Source organism: Lygodium microphyllum, chromosome 23, assembly GCF_053477565.2.
Source record: "Lygodium microphyllum isolate KBCC chromosome 23, Lygodium_microphyllum_v1.1.10, whole genome shotgun sequence".
Classification (NCBI taxonomy): Eukaryota; Viridiplantae; Streptophyta; class Polypodiopsida; order Schizaeales; family Lygodiaceae; genus Lygodium; species Lygodium microphyllum.
The window spans coordinates 77,777,075-77,803,062 of NC_141157.1; the positions used below are offsets into that span (position 1 = coordinate 77,777,075).

The following is a 25,988-nucleotide window of genomic DNA, read 5'->3' on the forward strand; positions in this document are numbered from 1 at the left end:
TAGGTTAAGGTTGATATGTACTTTCCCACCTATATCCATATACATTAAGTAAATTGTTGCCCACACACCCTAGTGTTCTCTATGTACATCGCAATATTCAAGTTCTTAAATATGCTCTCAATGTATTGTGCATCAAGCATCAAGGATCCATTAAAGTTCCAAATTGTCATATGGAAGGTCTTTAGAGTTGCACATTGTCATGAAGACAAGCTCTTTGCAATGATCACGATATATATAATATCGTTCCTCTTTCCTTGCCTCTAGGATACATGGCATGTGGTCTCTCCTATGTGCCACTTGGGTAGGAGTAAGATCCTCATCCAAGCATATATTTTCCCCTTTGAGTGCTTTCTTGTGTGTCAAGAAGGCTTTCTTCTTATCCATCTTTGCAAACTCTAAAACTAGAATAGTCCCTAGGCTATCCCTCTATTTGCCAACACACTATGTATCCATAATGGACACTTGCATTGCCTTCATTTCGTTGCTTAGTGACTTTGCATCCTCACATGGGATGTCTTAGCCCACTCCACAACATATACTTGAAGTCCATGTATCTTTCTTTTTGCTTCTTCCTCAAGTGCACATATCTGTGTGTGTGTGTGTGTGTGGCTATACCGAGGTGGGTGACTAATAGACCAAGTATGGCCCAAAATATAGACACAAGTAGCCTAAGAATAAAGCCAACCCAAGATGAAAAAGACAACCCAAGTGAGAAAAAGAGTACCTAACTTTAAGTGGCATGGTGCAAAATAGACAAGACAGAGATCAAAATATGAGTAGTCACACAAGGATGGGAAAGGATAGCCAAAGGAGAAAGAATAAGTACTTGAGAAATGGCTACAAGGGAAATGGAAAAAGTGCCATGTGGAGCCAACCTTGAGAGAGGCCAAGGGAAATGGAAGATTGACAAGTGAACAATGACGGATGTCTTCCACAAAAAGAGGAGTTGTGGGGGCTCAAAGAGAAGGATGCTTGAAAAACAAGGATCCATGAGGGAAAAATCCATTCTTGAATAAAGAAGGTACAAATGTTGTGGATTGGAAGAGAATATCAAAGAAGAGATAAATCCATTCTTGAATAAAGGAGGTACAAATGTTGTAGATTGGAAGAGAATATCAAAGAAGCGATAAATCCATTCTTGAATAAAGGAGGTACAAATGTTGTGGATTGGAAGAGAATATCAAAGAAGAGATCTCATCCATAAGTTGAGTAAAAGCTCACCTAAAATCTTTACAAATCCAAAAAGCTTGCCTCAAAAGGTTCACCAAAAATTTCCCCTTGTGTAACACAATGCAAGCCTAGGTGACTAAATCAGTTTGCCTTTAGTGGGGAGACCATTGAAACTATTAGATATTATACATACTTGCTGCTAGACTAACATAAGAATTTGCTACCTTGGGTGCATATGCTAGTGTGCACACATACAGTTCTAAGAACCCCCAACTACGACTATTTGCCACTCTGATCACACCAACACTTTCCTATGGTGCTGAGATTTGGGCACCTAGCTTCTTAACATACTAGGAGACATTGAGTACACACACACACACACACCCCGCGCCCCCCCCCCCGATGGTGATGATAATAGCCCAATGGCTCGCGACAAGCCATCAATTCCTCGTGAGACCATTAGAGAAGAGCTAGGTGCAGCACGTGGTCAAAGAGGCTCTCTTCCAGGCAGTGATCCTCCTTCAAAGATTGTGGAGGCTGTCCTTTTGATCAAAGATTGTGACCAGCAGGGCAACACTCGACATGGTGGAGTAGATACTGCAACAGCCCATGAGATGGATATTGGAGGCTATACCGACCTTGTGATACCATAGCTGGATCCTTTTAATCATCAGTGGATCACTTTGCTTCATAGCTCTAGTTTTCATTTTCATCTCATTTTGAATCTTGGTTTGCACACTTCCATTATGCCCTTCAGATATGGACTGTTTTAGACTTTTGTATGCCTTATTATGAGATTTCATCCCACTTGTATCACATGCTTGGGTCTGTAGGCCATCCTGGCCTTTGGCAGCCTTTAATGTGACTTTCTTTGTTTGTTTCTGTCTGTCTCCCGCCGGGTGCACCATGCCACTCCGCTGCCCAACAGCTTACACGAATTCTATGTCCCTCAGAATGCTCCTTGCTGGAAAATTCACTGGCAGTGGCATGGATGCTAACGATCACAGCTTCCTCACAGATGCAGGATTGATAGTATTTATCGACAATTATCATAGTATGATGGGAATGGAAGAGCTCGGACAACCGCACTATGCAGAGTTTGAGAAGATGCTACAGCAAGACTGCGGATATTCAGGAAACAGGGGCTTAGGATTTTTGGCCCTCTCTGGACTGCTGGAGGAGAACAGATTTCAGATTTCGGATCTCCTCTCTGGACTGCTGTAACATTTTTGAAATCAATCACATAGGTAAAATAAAATCAAAGGTAGAGACCACTGTGATTTTTATCACCTTCTTGAATCTAAAGTGCAGTGAACCCTGACTAAAGGTTTTCCTTATTCCATTCACATACATGTTTATGTCAAGCAAAAATTTGTGAATCTCCAACCAAACAAAGTTGGCTGACATCTTGGACATAGTCTACATAAAGTGGTTACACCAAGATTTGTTTTTATGTTCTCATGTGATTGTATGTTACATTCTAAAAGGAGGATGAATGATAGAGTCATTTTATGTTCTCATGTGATTGTATATGACATTCTAAAAGGAGGATGAATGATAGTCACCAAAGAGGGAACAAGAATGGGCAGATAACCTTGGCAATTCGATAGTGGGAATGTCTCCCTCCCCCTCGCATCCAGTCAAAGGTTTCTTTGGTAGCGATCTGCATGCATGAGATGGACAGCAGATCCTCAGTAACCCTTGGTCATCTATCTTCTGCAGTTTCATGCAAGCTTAGGCTTGGCAATCCTTTGTACAGACACACCAACCATATATGTAGAAAGTAAGACAACCAACAAGATTGCTGCCAAAACAAAATGCACGTGAGTTAGGGAGTCATCACTGAAAACCTCAAAAGCCAACTGGCAACATTTTTAACTTCCAAGCCTGACTTACCTGAAAGAACTGTCATAAATACTATTGCCAGAAAGTGCCTGGAAAGCCAAGGTAGATTAACCTCCAATGTGCAATGTTGTCTGCTTGTTTCAGAAGATCCCACTGTATTTTGTGGTCCAGGTTGTAATTCAGACAATAAAACCTCTGTACCAGCAACATAGCTGCCGTTCACATCACAAACCTGAAGCGTCAGCTTGACTGGTTTTGCATCCCAGTCTACTTCAATCGTTCCAAAGTTCTGCTTACCTAGAATACAGATATCAGCTCTTCTCACAATGCATATGATGTATTCAATTATAATAAAGGAGAAAACACAAGTGTGCCCTAGAGAGTTTATTTCAATACCATAAGCACATGATCTGTATCTGCAATTTGAATCAAAGACTCTCATGGTACTTGGTGTAAGCCATGCTGCAAGTCTGATCAGTGAAGGCCAGGGAGGTGCAACGGAACTCTCCACAGCATGGGTTAATCCACTTGAAGTTATCTCATACAGCGGATAGCTTATAGCACAGTCATACCTTGTAATCTCACAAAAGTGAACGTCCCCACTGATGAAAAACACACCGCTGGCCTGCTCAGAATCAAAGGAAACATCAATCACATACAATGCAGAAAACAGAAAGTGCAAACACACCAAAAGACTACACTTCATTGAAGATGCTCAGAGAGACATGAAGAGGATACACGAGTTCTAGCAAGAAGGGTAAAAAGGCGGGTCCTTTCTTTTGGAAAATGAGACCAAGATTCCACATAAAAAAGTGGCTGCACAGTTGCTGAGAAGTTTGGTAGCACCTGCATTCATGAAGGAGAATATATGGACAGAGTACTCACACACAAACCATTTGGAGTCAAATCAAATTTCTAGTGTGTCTGACAGCAAGCTCTGGGCCTTGCTAAAAAAGCTTGCACACAAGTGTTTTGCAAGCAAATTTTCACTACTCTTAAGTAGTAAATTAACATGTAATACTCCCACCCTGTCCTCCCCTCCCTCCCTTTTTGCAGGCAAACATGAATATATTTTTGCATGTTATATAGAGACACGTCACTGCATATGGGATAAGCGACGCATATAGATATTTCAATAAGGTGGCAATCTTATTCAAACCAAAGTACATTCAAGACAGATATGCTCATTTGTATGGATTAAATTAGACAGACTCCAGCACAAACAAATACATACAGCAAGGTGTGCTTTCTATGAGACATAAGCCACTTCACAAAGACTACTGTGCACAAAAGAGCCCATCACTAGAGACTGCAGACAGCAAGGTATGCTTCCTATGAGACGTCAGCCACTGCACAAGGAGTAATGTGAACAATAAAGTCCATCACTACAGGCTGCATTAATTCTCGCAGAAATTTGATCCCAAAAAAAAGTGAATGCAGAGGCAGTGACAAGATGCAGAGAAAATACATGGACTACTAGTTTTGGACAGCGACTGACTTATAGATGCACTAAAACATAGTAGCAACATCGACGAGCAAACAAGAACAATAAACTAAACTGTATTTCAGCAAACAAAATGCCTCATTTGATCCCAAAAGAAAGCGAATGCAGAGGCAGTGACAAGATGCAGAGAAAATACATGGACTGCTAGTTTTGGACAGAGACTGACTTGAAGACGCACTAAAGGGTAGTAGCAACATCGACAAGCAAACAAGCACAATAAACTAAACTGTATTTCAGCAAACAAAATGCCTCATAGATAGCGGAGCCAGAATGCTCCCACACTGAAAAGATGACACTTGTTGGCACCAAGGCCTAGCACACCTTGCATTTTCTTTTGGTTATTGTAAAGCTCTCAATTCAGAGTACAAAAGCTGATGCTCAGCTTATATTTGCCAATACCTGTGTGTGCAAATACAGTTTCCCCCAGTCATAAGTACTGAATCCATCTGTAAACCCTAGTACACAGCAGTACATCAGCCTCTAGCAGTGTACAATTATAAGTACAGATGTTTGAAGCACAACCCTGCTGCTTGGTGTCATCAGTAATTGGACCAGCTGTGCCCCCTGCTAATGCTGCCTTCCCTCTCCTCTGTGCGAGCTGTGCAAGACCTACTGTAGCAGCTCTGCCAGTCCCTCTGCAATCCACCAGCTCCAGCTCTAGTGCCTGCACCTGCACCTCTTCCCCACCTCTGCTGCCTCTCCTCCTTCCTTGTGAATGCTGCCTGCCTCTTCCTGCTCCTCCGGCCTCCTTCGTTAGCTGGTCCCACCTTTCCTCCTCCTCCTACTCCTCTCCTCCCACTCTTGCCTTGCTGACCAGCTCCTGCCCCCAGCCCGCACACTCCTACCCTGCATCCTCCTCCCTTCTCTACTGTCCTGACAGCCTGCCTGCCACACTGACCACTTGCCTGCCTGTCTTGCCCACCCTCCCCACTAGACCCACCATGGAATTGAGTGCCCCCGCATTGGCAACACTCTTTTGAGCTGTGTCTACCCTCTCCTCCTCATTTTTCCCTTGCTTTAAACTTGACCTTGCCAAAAGATGACGCACCAGCGAAACAATAGGGTTTGTGGGGAGGATCATGGAGTGAACTCAGCAAACATGGAGAAGAGAAGAGAAGAGAGAAGAAACTCTCATGAATGGAATGATGAAGATCTGAATCATGAAGTGAATGTGATACAAGGGAACAAGGGTGTTGTAGCACAAGGAAGATGATGAAGACAGCCATGAACCACGAACCACAATGTCCTTCTGAAGGGGTGTGAGGGCAGTGGAGAGGCTGGAGAGAAGAGGTGATGGGACTGAATGAATCAGCTGTAAAGAATGAGTGAGAGAGTGGCCTATAAATAGGCACAATCAGTCTAGGGTGGCGCCCCTTTTTGGGACTGCAAACCCTAAACGCAGAAATGCAAAAAACGCAAACTGTGGGTGAAGGGTAAACTGCATTTTCTAGGCCTTGACGAGTGCTTGCACCATATTTCCCAAATTGGCAAATATTTTGGCCATGTCATTCAGAGGGATAGGACTCTTGCAAATGTGGTAGCAGAGGGATGCCCTTAGTACCTGCCAGCTAAGATTATGATCCCCACTTCCTTATTGGATTCTCTTCCTCGGGCCACCCTAATCCCCTCGATTTCTGATTTATGTAGCAGTCGGCTGAATTAAATGCAAGCTAACTTCATAGTTTTGGGTGCACTCTGTTTGGGTATTTATAACTAGTTTGCCCGTGGTCACAATCACTTCATTTTTGTGTAGGCTGAGAGATCTCTAATTGTTCATACTCACACAACTCTTTGTGCATATTGTGCCTTCTATATTAAGCATTCATTCTCTGCAGTCTTCAGCATTCCCCTCTCTCTCTCTCTCCGTGTTCATTCTTTTCAGTCAATCTGGTCATATGCTTTTGCACCGCAACTCTCTAACAAGAGAAGCATATTGTGGGAAAGCTGTAGAAAATATAAAAAGAGATTGGGAGAATAACGGTATTATCCTCCTCCCTTATGGGTGGAGTGATACAAGGAAGAGGTCAACAAACAATGGGATTGTAGCTTATCTTACGAGGCGAGATGTATTTCGTGTCATCACATGATGGTTCAGGGACATGGAAGTTTATAGATCAGCTTGCACCAGAGTGGATTGTTACCACTAAGATTGTTAAGCCACATCTCATTGTTGGTTTTGTAGACGGTGAGCCTACAAACATCGCAACAAATGCCATTGTTCAAGGAGCATACAAGCACATTACATTTTCTTATTGCATGGCACATTGCTTGAACAACCTTTTGAAGGATGTCACTTTAATACCGAGTCCGGCTTCCAGTAATGTGATGCTGAAAAGCAACATCAGATAAATTTTTCCCTCTTGCCTCGTGTCACTACATGATGGTTCAGGGACCTAGAAGTTTGCAAATCATCTTGCAATAGAGTGGTGTTAGCCTGTCTTCTTTCTTTGCCAGTTTGTCATCTCCTGGTTGTGAGCTCCTGTCAGAGTCTGGTAGGAGATAGAGGAGCTCTGGCATTTCTTGTGCTCGTTTTGTGTGCAATCGGCCCATATTTGGGCAGGTCAGCCAGTTTCTGGTAGGTCGGCCAGTTTTGATGATGGGGGGACTATTTATAGCTGCCCCCTTGTCATTCTTCTTCACTTCTTCTACAGATTCCAGCACACACCCCTCCATTCCCACTCTGACATTGGTGCTGCCATTATCTCCAGCCTGATCTAGTGCCCTCACTAACACTTCGGGCTGCGTGCAGGGACTGATCATTCCACAGTTTTGTATTCAGTATTCATTTCAGTCAATGCAGATTTTCTTCTCTCTCTCTCTCTCTCTCTCTCTCTCTATGTGTTCGTGTTTCTTCTTCCGTTGCGCACTCTCACATGGTATCATCGCCTAACTGAGAGCACAGAAGAGAGCTTCCATTGCAGAGGAGTTCACCATCAACTGCAGCCTTTATCTAGTTCTTCCAATTTTTGGCGGTGCATCCAAGGCTGAAATGCAGCCTTTTGTACCTGCGTTTGGTGTTTTGCAGCTCCTAGAGGACTATGCGACAATCAATTTGGCACCATCTGCTTGTGTTTGCATCAAACGCAGCTGTTTTGCAGTCATCCTCATCATCTGGAGTGGAGGCGTCATTCTCTAGCAGCCAGGCGACATCATCTACCTCCTCTTCTGGCAGGCAACAACACATCTTGTGTCTTTCTGGCATTGGTGGCTTCATTGTGATTGTTTGTTGCAGATTCTTTGGTGTTTGCAGATTCGGAAGATATCTTACTAGTTTTTCAGGCTTTGATGACTCAGAGGATGAGCTTCTTTCTCATCATTCCTCTGAGCGGAGATGGGATTATCAAGAGTTTCGACGACGGGAGGAGTCTCCTCATACCCGTCCTTCTTCAGTCCATGCATCTCAGAGGGTCCCATCTACCGTGAAGGTTCCATCGGCGAAGACTACTTCAGATGTCCATATGCCTCCCTTGATTCCCTCAATACAAGTGCCCATACTCCCTTCCTTTCTGAAGGAAGACAAGTTGGATGGTTCCAACTTTTCCCTCTGGTCGTGCAAGGTGGAGTGGATCCTTGACACATTCGACCTATGGGAGCTGGTTTCTTCACCCATTGATCATCCCCCAATGGATCATTTTGATGGGGCCTCTTTGGACCGTGCAACCTTGTGGGATCGGCTCAACTCACGAGCCCGTTCCTTTCTCTTTATGAGTCTTCACGAGTCTGTTCTTGTTCATGTTCATAGGTTGAAGACCACAACAGAAGTGTGGAAGCAGCTTGCGTCTTTGTACCAGCATAAGACATTTTCTCACAAGATCTCTTTGGAGAAGAAATTGCGAATGCTCAATCTTGATGATTCTTCTTCTATGAAGGAGCACATTACGAAGATGGAGGATATGAGAGGTCAGCTTGCCTCTCTAGGTCGGGTGATCTCTTCCAAGGATATGGCGATGATTCTCTTGACTCAGCTGCCATCACCCTGATTCGATGTCTTCTATACTACCTCATTACCTCGAGGACCCGCGAGAAACTCTTATGGGAGGAGCTTTCCCCGCTTGTCTTGGAGCATGACGAGCATCTCAGAGAGGTGGGTGCCAGTGGCTCTGGCTCCACCAAGGCTTTTATTGCAAGTAACAATGGCGGGAAGAAGAAGCAGCAGCAGAAGGAGAAGGCTCAAGACAAGGAGGAGGATAAGAAGGATGCGAAGGAGAAGAAGCCCAAGTGCCCACGCTGTGGGAAAGGCACTCATCCCGCGAAGAAGTGTTGGCAGAAGTACCCTCATCTGAAGCCTAAGGTGAAGGACTCGAAGGCAGCCCCCGCCACGACAGAGTCTGCTTTTGTGCATGTCTTTGTTAAGGAGGATACAATCCTAGCTTGTACCACTCAGGAGAAGCCTTGGCTTGTGGACAACGGAGCATCTTCTCAGAGGCGCTTCTTTAAAAGTTTCGTATGACCAAGTGTCAGCCTATTTCATGCCCTATGGACCTTGAGTCTAAGCTTGTGGCAGATGGAGTTCCCCTTACAAATGGAAAAGACTGCTGTAATTCCCGCTTGAAATCTGCAATTTTCTCGGGATGTGGCCCAGTGAGAATCATATCATCCACATAGAGGATCAAAATCAGCAAATCTGCCCCCCTCTTGCGGATATATAAAGACACTTCTGTAGGACTATTCTGAAAGCCAAGGCTGAGCAAATGAGTGTGTATCCTGTCATACCAAGCCCTGGGTGCCTGTTTCAATCCATATAAGGCTTTCTTAAGCCGGCATACCTTGCGTTCAGACCCTTCAACCTCAAAGCCTGGAGGTTGAGCAACATAGACTTCCTCTGCCAAAAGACCATTGAGAAATGTTGTCTTTATATCCAACTGATGTACCTCCCAATTATTATGGGCAGCCAGGGCAATAACACATCTAATGGTGGTAATGCGTGAAGTGGGGGCAAAGGTCTCTTCATAATCAATGCCCTCCTTCTGAGCATAGCCTTTGGCCACAAGACGGGCTTTGTACCTGTCAACTGAACCATCAGCTTTTCTTTTTACCTTGTATACCCACTTAGTCCCTACTGCATGTTTGCCTGCAGGCAAGTAACATAACTCCCATGTTTTGTTTGCATGAATGGAGTCCAATTCATCCTGCATGGCTTTCATCCATAATTCATTTGAGAAGGCATCTTTGTGACAAACAGGCTCCTCATCAAATGCTATAGCAATCAATGCATGAGCAACCGAGTTTGCCAAATCTCTTTTGGCTGCAGCTCTCGTACGGGCCTGCAAAGGAGCATCTAACTTGTTGTCCTTCAAAGTTTCAAAGAGCCAACGAGGAGCTCTTTTAGGCTGTCTAATATCAGCCAATTCTTGCTCTACTACCTCTTCCACAATGTCTTCAATAGCACGTGGCATCTGTGTCAAAACAGGTGGCTGTCCGGACTGTGTAGTAGGCTGTAAATGAGCATTAGGTGGAGGAGCATAACCCTGTGGTGCATCATCTGAGGCACCAGATCCAAGCAATGGCACAAGACTATCAAAAATATCTGAGACACCAAGTGTAGACTGCACTTTGCAGTCCCGCAAGGGCATGGAAGATGTCTCATCAAAGATGGCATCTCTACTGACAATTACCCTCTTGGTGGAAGGCTCATAAAGTCTATAACCCTTAATCTCTGCACTGTATCCCAAAAATATACATTTTATAGCCTTATCATCCAGCTTTGTCCGCCTCTGTGAAGGCACATGTGCATAGGCCAAACACCCAAAAGTACGCATGTGAGAAATGGTTGGCTTGTGTCCTTTCCAAGCCTCATAGGGTGTGATTGTTTTCAATGCTTTGGTGGGGCTCCTGTTGAGCACATAATTGGCACACATCACTGCATCCAGCCAAAACATATTGGGTAAATTCTTGCCCTTAAGCATACACCTGGCCATTTCCATAATTGTCCTATTCTTTCTCTCAACAACTCCATTCTGCTGAGGAGTGTAAGGCACTGTACACTCATGATGAATACCATGGGATTTCATGTAAGCATTAAATTCCTCTGACATATATTCACCACCTCTGTCTGATCTCAAGTGTGCAATCTTCAAGCCTGAATCATTTTCAGCCAAGGCAATGAAATGCTTGAAGCAGGTAAACACCTCTGACTTGGACTTCAATGCAAAGATCCAAGTATACCTGGTAAAGTCATCAATGAATGTCACAAAATAATAGAAACCTCCAATTGAAGCAGCCCACATAGGACCACACACATCACTGTAAATCAAGAATAGCTTGCATGATGCCCCAACTCTACCATCCTTAGGTATGACAAAGCGGTGCATCTTGCCAAGCAAGCAAGCTTCACAGACATGCTTATGAGGAATCTGCATCTGTGGCATATCTTCAACTATTTTAGGCAACCTTACCATAGCATTAAAGTTAAGATGCCCAAACCTCTCATGCCACAAGTAAGTATCAGGCAAAACATCTGCATCAACTGCATGAGCATCATGAGCTGAACTGTCATATGCATCCAAGCTGTACAAGCCCCCCTGAAGAGTACCAGTCAATATAATAGCATCGGCATGACTCAAGTCATAGACTACACACCTATGCCCATCAAAGACAATCCGAAATCCACATGTAGCTATGGCTGAAATAGAAATCAGATTTTTTCGTATGCCTGGTACATACAAAACATTCTCCAGAGTGACATCACTGCCTGTAACTGATGTAACAGCCACCTGCCCAATACCCTTAACCATATAGGATGCATTGTTGGCACATGTCATGGAACCCCCCTTTGGGGCATCAGTAAGAGAAGTAAACAAAGTTTTACAGGAGGTAATGTGCTTAGAAGCACCACTGTCAAAGAACCATGTAGAGGCTTAAACTGCCATACAAGCATGTGAACATGTATCATGCACTGGAGGATTGTAATGGCATTGAACAATGAAGCCCCAATTCTGATCCCTAGCATGATTAGCTTGCTCATCAGCATGCCCATGTGTATTTGCATCAGTGCCAGAGGTAGATGTAATTGAAAGTCCAACTTCTTTCTTCTTCTTTTCAGAAGCAATCCTCTTCCTACATTCAGGAATTTCATGGCCCGGCTTCCTGCAATAATTGCACCTCTTTTTCTTCTTTTGATCACCCTGAGAGGATGAAGTAGAAGGCTGATTAGTTGCTGTATTTTTGGGGACAGATTTCTGAAATCTCCCCTTATTCCGATCATTGGCTGCAAATGCCTGATCTGAGTGCATACTGGCATTCCGATTCACACGGCTCTGCTCCTCCTACAGTAAAAGTGCAACCAATTGATCAAAGGAATAATAGTTGGCATTGCCCATGGCAACCAACCTCAAGGTAGTGGCGAAACCTTGGTAAGAGTCAAGCAACCTATCCAATGTGCCTGATACAAGCTGCGAGTCAGGGATGTCCTAATCAATATTAGCCAATTGCTCCTTTAAATCTTGAATAGCTGTAAGATATGCATCCATATTATCACCCTCATTCAGACGAGTATCCTTCAGTTGCTTGCAAAGATAAGCAACACGGGCCTCATTGCATACCTGATACAAGGAAGCAAGCTTATCCCAAGAGTCCTTAGCAGTAGTGCATGATCTGATATGAGGAACGATACTTTTTCTGATAGACAGAGCAATAAATGCCTGTGCTTTAGCATCACGGCCATCCCACTGTATCATCTCCTGAGTAGGAGGAATGAAGGCATCACGGGAAGAACCAGTGGATGTAACATCACTAGAAGAAGGTGTAGCCTGCTTGACGGGCCTAGGCTCATTGCCAGATACTAGATTCCACAAGTTCTTGGAAACCAAGACATGCTTCATCATGAATGACCACATAGGGTAGTTAACCCCATCAAGCTTATCATCAGCACCGAAGGCCCCAAAGAAATCATCTTTGCCACCAGTCATTATGCAGAAAAATGCACAAGGATGACAAAAGCAAAGATTAGGAGCCTCAAGCTCTCAACTGCAAATATCAATTACTGACTCCACAAGCCTCAAGGCTTTCCAGGCATAAACCAATTGTATGACCAACTGAAATCTGCCAGCAATATTTGAATGTACCTGAAAAGACAAATCCCCGCAGGCAAAATTCAAACTGAATGCAGGAATTTCAGTCAACCAGTTGACCAGTCAACCCTAAAAGTCAACACTGGTCAAACACACAGTAAATCAGCTTTGATCAACTCGCCACCAGTAAATGTATGTCTGCAACAGCAAATACTATTGCTGTAACTACAAAACCACTCAATAAACAAGCTGTTTTGACCAAAACCAGGGCAGTTTTGACCAAAATGGTCGTAGTTTTGACCATGAATGTCAAAATCCAGCAAGACCAAGGCAAATTGGAACTAGAAGAGAAGGACGACCAGATCTGTACCAAATTTGACGCAAAACAGTCTCCGAAACCCTAAAACCAGATGTGGTTTTTGCAAAACCGGAGGTGGTTTTGGAGCAGAAAAGTGATTTTGACCTGATTTTTGCACCAAAATAGGGGCGTTCTGACTTGTAGAACACAGCTATGCCAAAAAGTTTGCACTTTGTAAAAACCATTGTGTGCAAGAAGTGGTTTTCTGACGCAGCAGGTGGTTTTGACAGAAAACAGGCGGTTTTGGCCCAAATGAAGGCTGAATCAGCTTGAATGGAGTCCCCCAAGGTTGCAGAAGCAGCAAGAAGGATGGGAGATCAGATTTGAAGCACTTTCCCGCGACAAAACTTCGAGCAATGGCTGGAAACTCCAGAAAATGGCGATGGGAAGCCTCCTGGGAGTGATGACCAGCAAGAAGAGGAAGCGGGAGGGTCAGATCTGAAGCAATGAAGTGATGGTAACCCGCTCTGATACCACTGTTGGGTGGAGTGGACAACAGAAGCAACAGGAGACGGAGGCAAGAAGCAAAGCGTGTTGCTGAAGTTGTATTACTGAAGTTGTATTACTGAAGTTATAAAGAATACAAAAGATACACCTAATATAATGAAACCCTAACCTAACATGATGAAACCCTAACTGGGTGTCATACATGTACTAGGTGTCCCAATTGGAACTAGTACTAAGTGTACCATAGGTCCTAACTGATAATATCTAGGCCTACAAGGCACATACCAAGGAATGAGTGACACCTATGGATAGCCCATAGAGTGGCCTACACTTCCGTTGCACACTCTCACAAGTGGATCATTGCCATTGACATTGTTGGGCCACATCTAGATGGTGAGCTTGCAAACATCGCAATAGATGCCATTGTTCAAGGAGTGTACAAGCACATTACATTTTCTTACTGCATGGCATATTTTGAACAACCCTGTGAAGGATATTGGTGAGTTAGCATGGGTATATCTAGTGATATAGGATGCAAATTAATGGTCACCTTTATTTTAAATCACCAATTCCTTCACTATAAGTTCGCAAAAAGATTTTTAAAATGCTATTTAAGTATTCAACACACACTTTTCCTACAATTTTTTGATGTTGGGATGCCTCAAATAGTGCATGGATGCAGTGAGACAGTTGTTTATTAGATGAGTTCAATACATCTCCATTGGTAGCTACTTGCATCGGTATGTTATGCAAGGAGATGGTAGGGTAGAGAGCAATGACTTCTAGGAGAATGTAAAAAGATTTTATGCAATGGTACATCCAATTGTAAACTTATTGAGATTTGTTGATGATATGCAGCCATGTACTAACAAAGTGTACGAGGCAATAGATAGGATGATCGAGAGGTGAAAAGATTCAATACCTGTTACTTGGTGCTACGAAATATGAGTAGATACATGATCTCTGTGTTGAGATGTGAAATGCTTGTAGTTCACCTTTACATTTAGCTACCTTTGTAATGGACCCTAAGTTTCAAGGTAAGGATAAAGAAAACGATGTTGAGATCAATCACCATTGGGGACTTATTCCAGAGTGCATGGTGCTTGATAAAGATACTAGGTGCAAGATCATAGATCAGCTTGCTCTCTCGTGACACGAGAAGACAAGACTCGTATAGTTGGAATGATTCCCAGTTAGACCGTTGCAAGATTAGGGCACCTTTGTGATGGGAGGACTTGCACATGGGCCAGAGCTGCATAAGTTAGCTATGCGCATCTTTGAATTGGGTGGTGAGCTTCTTTTGTTGGGAGGAATTATGAAGCACCTATAGTCACATTGCCTCAAAGAAGAGGAATTGCCTTGGAGTGAAAAAGACAAATGATCTCGTCCTTGTTAGTGCTAACTTGAGGATGCTTTGCAAAAGTGTCACAGCACATGCCGATCCATTTACACAATGATAGATGGAGTAGGAGGAGGAGAATCCTCATTCTATGCAGATGACTCATGGTACCCATGATGAAGAGAGCCAATGGTAGTCAATTGTTAGTATCATAGCCTAGTACTCTAGACCATGAGATATAGTCATATTATAGAAATTCAGGATGTATCCACAATGGAGACTCTATTGAGGATTCGGATAGAGATCACCCATGCTCTTTGCGGGAGATAGGAGAGGTTGTAGGGTGGCTCTAAGAGGATGAGGAAGAGAAGAGAGGCCTTCTTGCAGACTTGGAACTTAGGTACTGTGGTAGTCAATTGCTAGTATCATAGCCTAGTACATCTAGACCACGAGATGTGGTCATATTATAGAAATTCACGATATATCCACAATGGAGACTCTATCGAGGATTTGGATAGAGATCATCCATGCTCTTTGCGGGAGATAGGAGAGGTTGTAGGGCAGCTCTAAGAGGATGAGAAAGAGAAGAGAGGCCTTCTTGCAGACTTGGAACTCAAGTACTTTATTCCATACTACTCCTCAAATGGTTTGGCATTACAGCCCACCAAATTGGTTATTCACACAACCACTATATTTGTGATGTACTTAGCTAATCTTTAGAAAGTTCCTTGTACTTTGTAGTTTGCCTTAGGTTTTTCTTTGAGGTCTTATAAATAGAATTTTCTTTTCTTGGAAAAAAAAAGTAACAAGGAAGAGAAGGAACAAGAAGGAGAGGAGCATCATGAAGTTTTTACTATGACATTCAAGAAAAATGAAGGTGGAAAGACTCCCTCATTTCTCAAAGTGATGGTGATATTCTCTAAAGTATAAATCTCTTTTTGCAATAGCACCAAAATTTTTTAGAAGAGCAAAACATGCAACAGAATAATGAAAGACACAAGATCAATGAGAGAGACAATACACGAGATGTAACTGGAAATAGGAATTCACTATGACAAGAGTACAATAGTTGAGCACCAACTCACACACTCCACAAGCTCTCTCTCTCCACACCAAGAATCTACGAGTACATGTGTGATAATGGATTGTGGCCATACTACCTCCTTTTATAGACAAAATAAAGGAGTTATGACAATTTCTAACACCCACAAGATCGATGAAAGAGAATGTGTGCCAGATGTAACTGGGAATAGGAATCCACTTTAACAAGAGTATAATGGTAGAGCACTAGCTCACACACTCCACAAGCTCCTCTCTACACACCAAAAATCTACAAGAAAATGTGTGATAATGGACTATGGGCATACTTCCTCTTTTTATAGACAAAAATAAAGGAGTTGTCCTACGACAAAATAGGTTGTCCAATCACAAAATAAATAATAAAGCGAGTGCCAATGAATTAAGCCATGGGCATATGCAAACCTATGATATGACCACTTCCAACAAAATCATATTGTAGCCTTAGTAACTCTAAATGTATACGAAAACTATCATTTACATCAAAGACCAAGTTTCCTAATGCAGTTAAGCCTCTTATCCACTAGTAGTGAAGCCAAGAATGCCTCTCTATTTCATGGGTAGACAAGCCCTTTAAGCCTTTGAGCTAATTTAGGGGTGGGAAAATCCCTTGAGCAGGTCATGCAGTGACCAAGCAACTCAAGAAGATAACCATGCCTAAGATTTGTAACCTAAGGGAGAGTGCTGAAATATCAAACCCATGACATGTATTAGTGGCTATGCAATAGATACACTAGCTTAGGATTGATTTCTATCTTAATTTTGTATCCATCAATGAAGAGAGTTTCCTACATACAGCTACACAGTAGAAACACACCTTAGCACCTACGTCTAGCAAGCATTTATGAGATTTGCCTAAGTATCACTTAGGTGAAGCACCACCTACCAAAGTGACTCATACAAGCCACTTTTGTAATGCCTTACAAATGTCACGCTCTTTTAATAAAAGATGACTCTGTGTTTTCTTTTGCTTGAACTTTGCAATGCATACTTCTCTCCTCTCACACTTCTTTTCAAACCTCAATACCACAAATCATGTGAGTCCAAAAAATGTTGCATAAGATTTTCACTAAGTTTTGAAATTTAACCCAATGAAGTGAATCTTGTCACTAAAAGCATTCTTGGTTGTAGCAAAAGAATGGAGGAGAGTGAGCTGTCAGATGTGTGGTTTGGATTGAGCAAACAAGAATGTGGCCTAGTTCTGAATGCACTTCCAAGGTACTTGGCATGGCAACTCACGTGGTAGTTGACCCATAGAATTTGGTAAAGCGTGATAGAAGATTGATGGCCCACTAGGCATAGGTGTATGTGTCAACTGTGTCAATTGTGTGTCCATTCCAGTGATGTCTGGGGCTATATGCACGGGATCGATATCCTTGTGTGTAGGTCCCCACAATGCTTGCTTTGGAGGATGAGTCCCCACCATTGTTGCAACTCTGGCACATGTTTGAGGCATAGGTAAGATGCCCATGGGATAAATGCCTAAAGGATAACTCCCCCCGGTGTCGTGAATTGTGGAGTAGGTGTAGTGGATATATGCATGTATGAAGTGGAGGGAACTTGTATAATGGATGGGATGAGCGGGACCCACCTCGATTTACATTCAAACACCAGTATGAATCAAGGTTATCATGAATACTCAGATCCATGGCCTATATATTAAACAGAGTTGGAAAAGGACTAGTGGAGATGTGTGTACCTTGTCCAGATTTTGGTGGGGCTGGATAGATTGGATGGGGCATTGTTCCCATGTGAGTGAGTCCTCTTTGGGCTGCAAGCTTCATATCCTTAACAGCTTCAACCTCAAACTGCGACGCACCCTCCTTTGGGCTGTAGATATTGTCATTTGGATGATATGTCAGGAGGACGTGAAAATTTGATGCTTTGCTTATGTTTAATTGACATTTGATTAAAGGATTAATCAAATGTGCAATTAAAAGATGCACATGTGAGGTGCAAGCTACTTTCTCACAGTTGAAGACCGAAGGACCCTGTGAAAAAGATGGGTGTCAAAGGCAAATGTTGTAACAAATTACACTTGTTAGATTCCACGTGAATTTTGGTGTCAGTTTGCCCCTAGGACCATTAATTGGCCATTAAGTGTCAGTGGTGACACTAGGGACTAGGCATTAATTAATGGATTAATGCTTGTCCAAGGGTCAATTAATGCATGGGACCACTTTGGGTTGCAAATGGCCTAGCCAATTAATTTTTGGATGGGCAAGGTCAATTTTCTCGGCATGGATTAAGGGTGAATTAATTTTCAGAATTAATTAATTCTAAAAATTAATTCAATGGCTGGAAATTGCCGAAAATGGATTAAGAAAGCTGCCACTTGGCAAAACTTTCCCATGCAAGTGGGGAAAAGGTTAAATAGAGCTGAAGGGAGAGGGAAATCTCGTTTTTTCATTTTGGAGCTGTTGGAAAGAGGTGTTGGATTGTTGCTGCCAGCTTTTGGGGCCAATTCCTAGCCATTGGAGACCATTTTGGTGATGGAGATTGCATATTCTTGACCTTGGAAAGCTGACAATTACTGCTGATGCACTTTCTCCTGAAGATCACAGCCTCTGATGCTCCTATTGTTGTTGGTGCATCTGTTGGGGCTGGTACAACAGGGCAGCTGCTGGTTTTGATAAGTTCTTCACGACAAATCTCAGAATTTTCTCTCTCTACAACATTCTCTCATCTCCTTCAGCCTATGCTCAGCCATTCTCAGCAATTCTCAGCCATTCAGAGGAGATCTCAGCCATTTTTGGTGGGCTGATCTGTAATTTCAGCAATAAACCCTAATTTATAGCAGAAATTAGGGTTTAGCAACCACCTTGGGATCCGTGCCAGAGATTGAAGGCTCAAGGGACTGAAATCAGCGGTTGATAATTGAAGATTATCAAGGGATTTCAAGAGCCAGCCCATCCCGAATTGATTTGGGGCAACATTTGGCCAGCCAAGGGTTAAATTGGAGAAGAAGTCTTGGGTGAAACAAGGGGCAAATGACCCAAAAGGCTTGCTGGTCATTTATGACAGCAAGGGCAATTGGTTAGCAGGAGGAGATTGAAGAATCTCAAGTTGTACTCCTTCCAATTGAATGAAAGCTAAAGAAATACCGCAAGGGGCGCCAGTTTTGGGGCCAACAGGGAGTCTACTGTCCAAGAATGTTATGGTAAAGTGTGTATTTCATTTTATGAGCATTTATTTATTGCTGTAATTAAGTGCTTAATCAGGTTATCACCACCCATTCCAAGAAGGAAGGCTGGTTTCATGATACCCCAAAGGAATACGAGTATAACAATGTAGATCACTAGCATAAGGGCTTAACCCTTGTACAACTGGCCACTTCTTCATCAATGATGATGATCTCATGGACAGCAGTTCCATGGGCAGTAGGTGATGTCAATATAATTGTGATAGAAGGCTGGCCTCAGAACAGCTAAAAAATGCAGGCTGTACAAGCAGGAAATGCAGTCCACAACAGCCATAATGATGTGGCAGCAGCTGATGGCTGGGTGACACCTGGGGGAGGGGGGGTTCACCTCAAGAAATGTAAGTGTACCACGTGCGATCAACAAAAGGGTTATTTTATGTAATAAGACTTACAAGTATTTATAGAAGGGGTTTTTTAATTGCAATTTGGAAAAAAATTATAAGTTTCCTAAAGGAAAAGGGGTTATTTTGTTACCTTACAACATGTAAGGAAAGGGTATTTTCTAATATCCTTTGAGCACACGTGATATAGAGGTTTAGATATAGTGACCCCCTCAAGGGTGACACTTCTAGGGGCCCGTGAAGCATGCTGAAGCCAAGTGACAACAAGGGTGGTCTTGCAGAACACTATATGACACTATAGGCAGGCTGGCACTGGCTAGAATGGCTGCTCTGGCCGGTATAGACCTCCAAAACACAAATGGGCTCCTCAGGATGATGAGAATTGCATCTCTAGCTATGAATGGGCAATATATTGGAGTGTAGTTCTTTTGATCAAGGATAAAGTGGGGCAGTATGCTCTTTTAGGAGAATTTTCTGGGCATTTGTATTACTGTTCAAAAGTAAATCCTTTAATTCTTTGTAACTAGTTTTAATGATACTAAGTTTGATTATTAATTCATGCCTTAATCTTGGTGGCTCAACACAAGGCACACAACTATTTATGCACACGTGTACTTGTGTGAACATAGGCTTGGGCCATTGTTTACCTATCTTTAGCCAATTAATGTGTGAATAGGGCATAGGGTTAAGGTTGATGTGACAAGCATTAACCTTAGTTGCTAAAAGACACATTAATTAATACTTCTAAATTGTGTGATGGCTGGATGATGAATGATGGCAGCTCTCCCCTCCTCATACCATGTTTCTCCACAAGGACCCTTCTCTTGACAATCAGCTATATCTCTTCTCTCTATCCTCTCAACTAAGAATCCTGAAACATATTATTGTTGTAACCCTAATTTCTACAAAGTCTTCTCTAAGTTTCCACCAACCTTTTATGTTGCTTCCTTTCCAAGACATCATGCTTGTGAATAAATACTTTAACACAAAAACATAAATGAAAGCGGACAACAAAACATAAACTCAATAGAACACAATTAGGGTTAGGGTAACTTAGAGACCTCATACCCTTTGGGGTGAGGTAGTAGCTACTGTAGTTCACATCCACAACCATGTCCCAACTTCTTCAATGTGATGTATGCATTCATCACCTAAGCTCAAGCTTTGTCTTCCTCCTCTTCTTATCCGCATGGATAAATGCATCACATCTAAAGATGCGGAAGTGAGACACAGAGGGCTTTCGACCAAAGAAAGCCTCATAGGGAGTCATGTCCTATACAAAGTTAAACGCAATTGGGTAGTTTTTTATAAGCCCAATAAGACCTCTCCATCAAGTCAACTCAAGATATCATTGATAAATTTATGAGATTTGAGTTTCACACTTCGCAATAAAAAATTATCTATCTTCTTATGTGGAAGAGCTAATGGGACATTATTAGTGGGAGAGGCACAACAAGTTCAGGAGAGGAGTATGAAGAAAACAACGAGAAAGTATTGGGATACATAGCAACTTGATCAGCCGTCAAGATAGCCTTCTTCAAATGAGGAGGATTTACCTTCCCCTCGTGAGGGGGAATCCCTACCACAAACAAGTGCATTATAGGTACCGGAGCTACTCAATCTCCCTCATAGCAGAATAAGCCTATTCAGATTCCTTGTTGGTACCAACAGCTCATACAAGATTCAAGCATTTCTCACTTTCCTACTTCTCCTACGGATTCCACCCCGAGTGAAATAGTTCACTTTGCGTGAATATACTCTTATGTTACAATTTCTTCATGCCAGTGAGCTACTATAGTTGAGGAGGCTCTTGCACAAGATATTTGACATCAAGCCAGGCAGAAGTAGCTCGATTCTATCAAGCATAATCAAACTTGGGAGTTGGTTCCACGTCCCCCGAAGTGGAAGGTGATAGATGTGAAGTGGGTCTATAAGACCAAGTACCTTGTAGATGGTTCCTTGGACAAGCACAAAGCTAGGCTTATTGCCAAAGGTTTTGCTTAGAGGGCAGATTTGGACTATTTTGAGACTTTTGCACCTGTGGCTCGGATGTCTACTATTCGGGCTATATTGGCTCTCGCAACCCACCACCGCTGGCGTGTTCATCTAATGGACGTAAAGTATGCCTTCTTGAATGGTGACCTTGAGGAGGAGATTTATGTTTCACAGCTTCCACGTTTTCTTGTGCAGGGAAAGAATGACCATATCTACAAATTGCAAGAGGCCCTCTATGACCTAAAGCACGCTCCTCGTGCTTGGTACCAGAGGATTGATCGACTCTTTCTACAGAATGGCTTCCATCAGTTGGCTCATGATCCCAACCAATACTTCAAGCTTGAGGGTGACAAGTGTGTTTTGCTCATCTTGTATGTGGATGATCTTATCATTACAGGAAGCTCTACTCAGGAGATTGATCGGACTCTGGAGATTATGCAATAGGAGTTTGACATAACGGATCTTGGGATCCTACATTTCCTCCTTGGCTTGGAGATCTATCAAATGACACAGGGCATTTTTATTTCCCAGCATAGGTATATTACCGAACTTCTGTGCTAGCCTATTTCTTGCTCCATGAACCTAGAGTCCAAGCTTTTGGCAGCCAGAGCTCCCCTTACAGATGCCACCCATTAGTTGTTGCATTGTTGTCTTCCATCATGAAGACTCCCACTCAGGAGCTTTGGAGAGCAACCTTACGCGTTCTTTGTTATTTACACGGGACTTGATCCTACAAGTTCATGTATGAAGAGGAGATTACTCTCTCTGGATGGAGTGATTCTAATTGGGTAAGTGATGTGGATTCACACCGGTCCACTATAGGTTATGCCTTCTCCCATGGATCAGAAGCCATCTCGTGAAGCAACAAGAAGCAACCTACTGTGACCCTTTTTTCTACACAGATGCAAAGTATCGTGCGCTATACTCTATTGCTATGGAGGCAATCATAGTTGTCAGGTATAAAAGGTACGATATGGTACGGTGCAATAAAATACAGTATTAAATGGTACCTTAAGTTTTTATAAGGTACAGTATGATATTAGTATGAAAACAAAATTAACTTGATTATTTTGGACTGAAGATTATAGAATAGATGTTTCATGTCTAAATAGCAATGCTATTAGAGTATATAAGATGAATACTTGAGGATAACATGCCAAAACCTGATGTTGCATGCGCAACATGTGCTACTGCTACCTACAACTTACAACTACATAGATGAGAGAGGATATTCATACATGAATGATCATAAAAATAAGAGAAGAGTGGACTTCAGAGAGAAGTTTGAGAGAGAGGGAGATGCTAGAGAGAGAGAGAGAGAGAGAGGAGGCTTGAGAGAAAAAGATGGTGTGAGAAGCTTGAGAGAGAGAGAGGCTTGGGGGAGAGAGAATTAAGAAAGAAAGAAGAAAAAAAAAAGAAAGGAGAAAGTAAAAAAAGAAAGTTGTAGGCTTTAAGGAGAGTGGCCAAAAAGTGCCTATTTTTCATACAAATATGTATGGTACTATATGGATCAATCAGTACTACGTACAAAGACAACCCTGGAGGTAGTTTGGCTTCGCCGCATGTTGGCGCAAATTGGCTTTCCTCAGCCTGCACCTATGGAGCTACGTGTCAACAACCAAAGTGCTTTAACTCTGGCAAAGAACTCTGTGTTTCATACTCACACAAAGCACATCAAGGTTTAGTATCACTATGTTCGAGAGCGGATCATGGATTCCAAGTTAACGGTGGCCTATTGTCCCACGAAGGACAATGCAATAAATCTCTTCACGAAGCCTTTGCCCAAGGCTTCTATGCTTCATCACATGAGGTTGTTAGGTCTTCAAACACTCCCAGGATCTGAGAGAGAATGTTAGCCTACCGATGTCAGTCATGTCAATCTATCATCTCTTGGTTGTGAGCTCCTGTCAAAGTCTGACAAAGACATAGGAGCTCTAGCAATTTAGGTGCATTTTCTTTATTTGTCAACTTCCTATGTGCATTCATAGGCCAGTTTCTACTTTCCACAGCGTGCCTACACCTGTCGGACATTGTCATTATCAACTAGGATTTTTTTATGGTCTCCTCTATTTTTCTAGCATTTTTATCTTCACTGACCAGCATCTATTGCTGGTTGGCAGCATTTATTTATGGCCCCTACAAAAGCAAGTCAGTCCATTTTTTGGTGGTTTGGTTATTTATAGCCGCACCCCCCACTTAGCATGCACACACACTCTTCGGTCTTCAATCTTCCGTTTGCAGGTCCACACTCTGATACTCCGACTCACTGTGCTTGGTGCTGCCATTACCATCAGCTAGATCTGGTGCCCTCATTGATGCTTTGGGTTGCGTGCAGGGATTGATTAGTCCATCCCCGTTGTATCAGCATTCTTCTTCAATCGGTGCGGTATTCTTCCTTCGTCTTCTACTTCCTCTCTCTCTCTCTCTTTTCTTCTCTCTGTGATTGTGTTTCTCTTCCATTGCACACTCTAAAAATGGTAGCTTGTACGGCAGCCTGCTGCAGCAAATGCAGGAAATTCTGCAGTTGTTTGGTCAGGGCAGCAACCACCAAGTACAAACGCAGTAATAGATGTGTTGTGTGGCAGTTGGTGACAGCAGCAACAGTCCGGGCTGGACAGCAACTGTAGGAGGTGTGATCTTCATGATGAAGACTGGAAACAAGCCTTGGATGGGTGTAGACAAGGTCGGGCAGTTTCAACTGAGATGTCCTCCGTGAACAGGGTGTGGGCAGCAAAGCTAGAGGGCATGAAACCTGCAAAAACGAGATTGGGCTGAATGGACGGCAGCTACCCTATTTATAGAAAGTTTGGGAACCTCAAACCTCTCCCTATTTTGAACTCTCTCGAACCACGCCTCGTTTTAGGATTTTCATTAATTAAGGATTTTGGGGGCTGTTAAAGAGGCTAATTCAGCATGTAATGCTTATTTTAGATCAAAAGTGCTCCTTTTGCTAGACAAGGGGTATGTCCAACTTTCTTGGGTTGAGACCACTTTGTGTGATTCAAGTGTCATTTATTTTCGCACATCATTAGAAGGACCTTGGAGATCTCACAAAGGCTACAATACACCAGCATTGGTATCATTTGTATAAGCACTTTATGCATCTACTAGTCCCTTTGTACCTTCTATAGTTCAAGAGGTTTATCTATGCCTCAGTGGAGGCAAGATATGGAGGAGTTTGATTCCATCGCTAAGAATGACAAGAGTCCTGGTGGAAAGACCTTCTCACCAACATGTGATGGTGTGAAATGGATAGTCAAGGTGAAGTTCCACTTCAAATGGTACCTTGAAGACACTCAAGACCTAGCTTATGGCCAAGGACTATGAATGAAACACAAATACCGATTACTTTGAGACCTATGGCCAATGCACATATGTTCTCTATCCAGGAAATTTTAGAACTTGCAAATCATCATAATTGGCCCAATCACTAGAGAATTGTGAGAACTACTATCCCAAGCAAAGAGACTTGGAAGAGATTTGTGTGGAGCAATGAGAGGGATTTTCTGTTCTAATTTATGAGGACAAACTTTATTGCCCATGGAAGGCCTTCTATGGTTTGAAAAAGGCACCCCAAGCATTGGCCACCACCAAAGTAACTACTTATTTTGCATGGTTTGGAGAAGTGTACTTGGATGCCACCCTCTCTCATCTTGCTGTTGATTTACTTCTTTGTTTCATTTGTTGTATGTTGATGATTTAAGTATTATTGGCACTTGCGTACCGAACATTGCTGCTATCATGGATGATTTAGGGCCTTTACATGATTCCTATTATAAGTTTGATCCCTAGTTATCCCTTGTCCATGGTTAACCATGATATTTACCTCATCATCTAGTTCCTTTTATTCCAAAGGACAATGCAAACCAAAAAGGGAAAAAACAAATCTCAATGTAATGCTTAGACTAGACATTGATGGCTTATTCAAGGATATCTTCTTGATTGTAGGACATCATAAGCACTTAATTTTCTGCCAAATGATGGGAAAAGTACACCTTGCACTAAATTGTTCATATCCACAAATATACCTGAATAGAAGATCCTATGATTGTGATTTGTGCTTCATTGCCACTAAGTTGTTTCTCTAGCCAAAGCCATTGCTTTTCTCCAAGCATATCTCCATTACTGAATAGGGGATCCCTATGGTACCTAGTGTCCAAGAGAATAACCTGTCAAGCATCACAAAGTTTAAAAAATCTGAGATCACATCACTCTCTCTAGGCTAGAAATTCAGCTATATTTTTAAGTGATTAAGCTAATGATATCAACCCAAATAACTTTGCAATTTTGTTCACATGAATATTTCCTCTCTCACTACAAACATGCCAGCTCATCCCAAAAAGAAAACATGCCTATCAATGGTGCTCAACTGAAACTAAAAACTCTCTCTCTCTCTCTCTCTCTCTCTCTCTCTCTCTCTCTCTCTCTCTCTCTCGTAAAAGGTAATTGTATTAATTACGAAAAAAAGGTACAAGTTTACATGATTACAAGATACACGAGGGCTCTAAGCCAACATGTGTAAGATCCCAGTACTAAGCCCCAAAAAAGTTACACAAGTCATGGCAAAGACCCAGAGGAAATTGCCCTATGCCAGGAAAGCAAGTCCTCCCGAGGGAGCAAGTCCGAGTGCCGAATGAGATCTATCTGCCAATGCAAGAGGCCTTTAAGCCGGGCAATGTGTCTCGGTACATTAGAGGCCGA

The 25,988-nt window shown here is 42.6% G+C and overlaps 1 protein-coding gene across 5 annotated transcripts in view; it reads right to left on the bottom strand.

Moving 5' to 3' along the window:
- Nucleotides 1-25,988, bottom strand: part of LOC148016368 (Calcineurin-like metallo-phosphoesterase superfamily protein) — a 91,755-nt gene that overhangs the window by 30,817 nt on the left and 34,950 nt on the right. For 2 of the 5 annotated variants that reach the window (XR_015688018.1, XR_015688019.1), the window contains exons 5-9: nt 25,316-25,456; nt 3,754-3,861; nt 3,412-3,640; nt 3,067-3,312; nt 2,765-2,974 (exon numbers count right to left, since the gene is read on the bottom strand). Coding sequence is in view for 3 of the 5 variants with exons in the window: in XM_087663602.1 (XP_087519728.1) it covers nt 2,895-2,974; nt 3,067-3,312; nt 3,412-3,640; nt 3,754-3,861; nt 25,316-25,456 (804 nt within the window). In the remaining 2 variants the exon portion in view is untranslated. Of the gene's footprint in view, nt 1-2,498; nt 2,975-3,066; nt 3,313-3,411; nt 3,641-3,753; nt 3,862-25,315; nt 25,457-25,988 lie in introns of those variants that run through there. The other 3 variants (XM_087663604.1, XM_087663602.1, XM_087663603.1) reach the window with 3 other exon arrangements.